We start from the raw sequence: 5,841 nt of genomic DNA on the forward strand, positions 1-5,841 counted from the left end.
TCTCGCCCACTCCTTCCCGATTATTACACGATCATGACGAACGTCAAAAATTGAATTAGGTAATGGCTTAATGAACATTATTAATTATATTTATACCTTTTTGTTTTTAATTATTTTCACTTAATTACTTTACTGTCCGGTAAATACTTTTTAAAAAAGTTTTTATTATCCGGTTTTTCAAGAGAAAATTTGGCAGATCATATTTTAAACATAATTATTTTCCATTGTAATAATACCTATTTTTGCCACACCCTACCCTGGGGGTTGCATATTTGAACAATTTATAATATACACTACCCAAGGATGCTTCCACATGCTTTCCTGGCTCATTTGGATTTAGTAGATATTTTAATGATCTCACATTATTTTTGCCTTTTTAGCTCACCTGAGCCGAAGGCTTAAGTGAGCTTTTCTGATCACATTTTCTCCGTCGCCCGTCCGTTTGTAAACTTTTCACAATTTCGACTTCTACTCAAGAACCATTTGGCCAATTTTGACCAAAATTTGTACAAAGCATCCTTGTGTGAAGGGAAATTTAAATTGTTAAAATGAATGGCTAAGTCCCCACACAAGGGGATATAATTAAGAAAAGACAAAATAGGGTGGGTCATTAAAAATCTTCTCAAAAACCACTGGCCCAGAAAAGCTGACACTTATGTGGAAGCCTCCAGGGATAGTGTAAATTCTAAATTGTTCCAATCATGACCCCCGGGGGTTGGGCGGGGCCACAATGGGGAATCCAATTTCTACATAGAAATATATAGGAAATATCTTTAGAAATCTTCTTCTCAAGAACCACTGCGCCAGAAAAGCTAAAACTTGCGTGGAATCATCCTAGGGTAGTGTAGATTCTTAATTGTTAAAATGATGACAACCCGGGGGTAGGGCAGGGTCACAAGAGGGAATCAATTTTTTTACATGGAAATATATAGGAAAAATCTTTTAAAATCTTTTCAAGAACCACTGGGTCAGAAAAGCTGAAACTGATGTGGAAGCATCCAGGGTTAGTGTAGATTCTAAATTGTTCAAATCATGATCCCCGGGGGTTGGGGCGAGGCCACAATAGGTACATGTAATCCAGTTTTACATAGAAATATATAGGGAAAATCTTTTAAAATCTTTTTCTCAAGAACCACTGGGCCAGAAAAGCTGAAACTTAAGTGAAAGCATCCTGGGGGTAGTGTAGATTCTAAATTGTAAAATTGATGACCCCCTGAAGGTAGGGCGATGCCACAATTGGGAATCAAAGTTTTACATAGAAATATATAGGAAAAATCTTTTAAAATCTTCTTCTCAAGAACCACTGGGCCAGAAAAGCTGAAACTTGTTTGGAAGCATCCAGGAGTAGTGTAAATTCTAAATTGTTCAAATGATGACCCCCGGGGTTGGGCGGGGCCACAATAGGGAATCAAAGTTTTACATAGAAATATGTAGGAAAAATCTTTGAAAATCTTCTACTCAAGAACCACTGGGCCAGAAAAGCTGAAACTTGTGTGGAAGCATCCTGGGGTAGTGTAGATTCAAAATTGTAAAAAATGATGACCCCCTGGGGGAGGGCGGGGCCACAAAAAAGAATCCAAGTTTTACATAGAAATATATAGGAAAATCTTCTCAAGAACCACTGGACCAAAAAGCTGAAACTTATATGGAAGAATCCATAGTGTAGATTTTAAATTGTCCAAATTATGACCCTTAGGTTAGGGTTGGGTCACAATAGGTATTACAAGGGGGAAATCTGGTAAAGAACAGCATGGTCAAAGCTTCTCAGGTGAGAGATGTGGCCCACGGGCCTCTTTTTTGTTGATTATTGCTGCTTGTAAGGAGGCTTGGACCTTCGTTTTAATTCCCCTCCTTCCAAGAACTGCTTTGTATAAAGTTTGATTAAAATTGGTCGAGCGTGCATTGAGAAGAAATCGGAAAGTTAAAACTTTTCAGACAAACAGACAGATGGACGACGGACAAGGGTGATCAGAAAGGCTCACCGAAGCTTTTAGCTAAGGTGAGATAAAAAATCTTTAACATTAGAGAGACAGATTCAGATAGTCCTCTAAAAATCATATCAAATGGTTACAAATATCATGCTTGAATCATCTTAACCTCTTGTTTCTTTTAACATGTCCAGAAAGAGCAATTAGCATTTACATTAAGGCCTTAATTAGTAGACCTTACTTAAATGCAATTCAGTTATTATATTGATTGCTTTGTAGCGTAATTTTTTCTAATTTCTCTGGAATTTTTCGTTGCCCAAGCTTGCATTGGGTTCCATTTGTAACTCAACATGCAACTTTAAATGGCAAGAAAAATAGATATATGTGTGATACTACATTGATTTGATTAGGGTTGTAGTGTTATGTCTGCTCCAAGTATATCCGGTGTCATGACACCAAATCTCCTTATAGTGAGCGAGTTACCAAATTTCACGTCATCATGGATCACTAATTAACACAACAAGTAATGCGAAGGAGTCAGTTTACTTTCAGTATGAATATGTTAAAGGTCAACATGAATGGTGTCACAGAACTAATTCAGACTACACGGCATACATCCTTTGTTAAAATTTTTAACGTTTAATATTTTTATATAAATATTTTGTATAAATACATATATGACTTTGCATTGTAAACAAAAATTAAAAACTATCCTTTATGATAATAAAAGTATATACATTCAATTCTGAAAATATCTTTTCCTCTTTTTGTTCCTTTGGACTACAAATGATAATTGTGACTATTATCCACATTTTCGTGATTTTCCTTGTTAAAATTACCTCCTTGGTTACCCTTTAATTCAATTAAAAACGTCTATGTCACGTACCTTTTAATCATCGTGACACTATGTCATATTGTACGAACATCTTCAGAAATATTAATGTACAATTAATGTAGTAAGACTGAAAATAAAATCATGAATGATTTTTTAATGCCAGGAGTATACTAACGCACAGCGATTACGCAATGTGCTCTGGATTTGCGGAGTCTTCAGTTGAACCGTATGCTGAATCATATTTTGCAGGTTCGATTTCCACTGCAGGAGGTGGAAACACAGGCACTTGTTTCGGTAATAATTTTTTAACCCATATTGTATTATTATTATACTCTGAGTTAAAAATTTAGTGGCGAAACAGATGCCACTAGGTGGAAATCCGACTATTGATGGATTCATATATTACATGATTATTGTAGTTGGTAAAATCAGCTCAAACGCCCTAAGTGCCATTTACATAATTGTAATTGCATATAATGGAACAAAAGAATTAAATATAACTAACATTGACAAATTAAAGAATCGTATATGAAATGTTGAAATATACAATATGCGAAAATTTCAGGGGGCATTGTTTTTGTTTCTTCTTCTTTGAATAATTTATTAGATTGATCACTTTTTGTTATTTCAATCTTTTCATAGTTAGGAAAGCATATTGGAAATCTTTAAAAGAACTTAGTATATACTTTAAACTTGAGGAGGTCGATCTAAGAAAAGATTATTCAATATTATGTATTCAAAAAAGTTTAAATCACTCTTTGCAAAGACATCTTCCAAACTTACGTTTAATTTAGGATCTTGATTTTAGATTTATTTTGGACTTAAACACTGGCATTTCTTGAAGATTAGGTTTTTTCTTATACATGTATACTGACACGCTAACATTACATCACACAATATACCTGTAGCGAATAAAAGTTTGTCATAAAATTTGTTAACTTTCAAATCAATCGGCCCATGGTTTCTTTTTGCTAAGCAAGACAATATTTTAAAACATACATGTATTTTACTTTCAAAATAACTTTATTAATAGCAAAAATGAAAAATAATTCTTACTCTATTTGGTGTGTGCCTTTTTTTTCATTGACTAATATTTTTTTACTACGGTAACCCTATATGTTTTCGTTCACCCTCTTTGTACAAAACGAAGGAAAACTTGCCATTTTATACACTTTTATTAGATTTTTTAAAAGGGTTTTCCTTTAGAAGGCAGATCACATATCACTTGGTAATTGCAACAAATGCGTTTGGTTTTCATACATATCCACCACGGTAAGAAACTTTCACTGCAATCCTTTTCTTTCTCCTTCAGTGGAACTCTTCAATATCTGTATCTAAAAAGCAAGATAGATAAGAGAAAAATTAAACTTTTTTTAACAATAATAAAAAATTGAAAAAATAATTGTATATTGTTTGGCTTAAAGGAAAAACACTACCCTAGTATGTTTACTTGTACACGTATAGCACTACCCGAGTATCGTTATGGGTTTTTCATTGATTTTATTAAATGAAAAGCAAAACACATTTTTCCAGCTTATTCCCAATTTGCGTCTTGATATACATGAAGTCAAATCTCTATTTGACTTTTCACAAGAAAACCCATTTATGATGCCAACTATTTTGTTGAGTTTTAATCATTTACATTTCAAGAAACTAAATGTAACCGATATTTTTAAAGAAATGTTTTCGAATATCAATATAATATACTTAAAATAGATCCACACTGTTAAAAATGGATCTGACAACTTCAACTTATTTCAGTTACGCTTTCATGGTATCTTTGAAAATATTCAGAGGCAGTTGTGATTCTAAACATATAATTTCTATCTTGACTTTTACTGATGAAGTAGTAATCGGTATACATTTGTTTTTTTCACAATCCTTTTTTTCAATATGACAATTCAATATGATGGTTTGGTTTCAATACATACGTTTTACTAGGATGTCTCCTTTCTGTTGTAAATGTTTAAAAACCAACAATAATAAATGAATTTGTTGCTGATTGCTGCTACCCACTCCATCTTGATTTAAAACCTTTGGGATTAAATTTCTATCTGTTTCTTCTCTATTCTGGCCCTTGAATTAATGAAAATAAATGCCTTTAAGCATGTTGAAACAAAGGATTATCGAAATGAATTTAACGATTTTGCAGTTTTGTAACGAATGGGGCAAAAAATTGATATCTGAACATATGAAGATGTTATTAACTTTTTTGAAACAGTAATTTCAATATTGAAAATTGTCAAACTTATATGAACATATACAAATTCACTTTGTCTTTTATAATTTTTTTTGGCCCAAAAATCTTTTTTTTTTAATATTCATTCTTAATCTTAAACATAGGAATAACATGGTTTTATTTCTATTTAATTGCAGTTACTATTTTATGCGTCATTTGCCATGTGTATTTCAACCCAATGCCTCAGCCAAGTTGTTAAAATTACACTGGCAAAACTAAAAATAATATGGAAAATGAAAGGAGCCTTACATTCCAAAACATATGCAGTATTTTGATTTGTTTTGACGAAAGGCTGTTTGAACAAATATTAAAATTTTCATTCAAACTTACATTCACTTAATAAAAACGAGAAATTATTCTTACCTTAAAATTTCGTTTTGAAACTCCTGGGCTGCCGACGTATTTTGGAGGGATATCAAAGAGCCATGCTTCACTCATGTGTAAGATAAGGCAAGAGAGTAATACAATGAAAAGGGCAGTATTTTCCTTCCTCATATTAATCAAAGCTGTAATGTAAAAAAAAAAATTAATGAAAACGAGGGTTTATTTGAAATATAGATTTTAAATAAACGCTTTAGGAAACAATGCAAGCAAATCTTATTACAATTTAAAGTTTAAGTTAAATCTTTATAATATAAAACGGACTCTAATTTTTGTAAGCAAATTTTAAGTTTCCTTATTAGATACATTTGAAATACAAATCAATTTTTACTTCTGAAAATCGAAACTCAAACTCGTTTCTTCAAGAAAAGTAGAAAAGTGAAATTTTTTTTTGTCTAAGGAAAAATCGTTTGTTTTAAGAATAAACGAAATAGAATCAAAGAACTTACCACGAGCCT

General features: G+C 32.2%; 1 protein-coding gene across 1 annotated transcript; it reads right to left on the minus strand.

Moving 5' to 3' along the window:
* Positions 1 to 3,919: 3,919 nt before the first annotated feature.
* On the minus strand, positions 3,920 to 5,504 carry LOC134258040 (uncharacterized). Its single transcript, XM_062740596.1, has 3 exons — positions 5,366 to 5,504; positions 4,695 to 4,839; positions 3,920 to 4,097 (listed from the first exon to the last, which is right to left on the minus strand). Exons 1-3 carry the CDS (start codon positions 5,495 to 5,497, stop codon positions 4,072 to 4,074), a joined length of 303 nt encoding a protein of 100 aa, XP_062596580.1. The 5' UTR covers positions 5,498 to 5,504; the 3' UTR covers positions 3,920 to 4,071.
* Positions 5,505 to 5,841: the final 337 nt, after the last annotated feature.

Source organism: Saccostrea cucullata, unplaced genomic scaffold, assembly GCF_032062105.1.
Source record: "Saccostrea cucullata isolate Sc308-1 unplaced genomic scaffold, CSIRO_AGI_Scuc_v1 ctg2939, whole genome shotgun sequence".
In the NCBI taxonomy this organism is placed as follows: domain Eukaryota; kingdom Metazoa; phylum Mollusca; class Bivalvia; order Ostreida; family Ostreidae; genus Saccostrea; species Saccostrea cuccullata.

Bases quoted from the DNA above. Each gene is read 5' to 3' on its own strand.
- LOC134258040 (XM_062740596.1), bottom strand. From the start codon at position 5,497: ATGAGGAAGGAAAATACTGCCCTTTTCATTGTATTACTCTCTTGCCTT. The intron at 4,840-5,365 runs GTAAGAATAATT...CATTAATTCAAG, and splicing joins TTTCAAAACGAAATTTTAAG to GGCCAGAATAGAGAAGAAAC. The intron at 4,098-4,694 runs GTATGTATTGAA...CTTGCTTTTTAG, and splicing joins AGGAGACATCCTAGTAAAAC to ATACAGATATTGAAGAGTTC.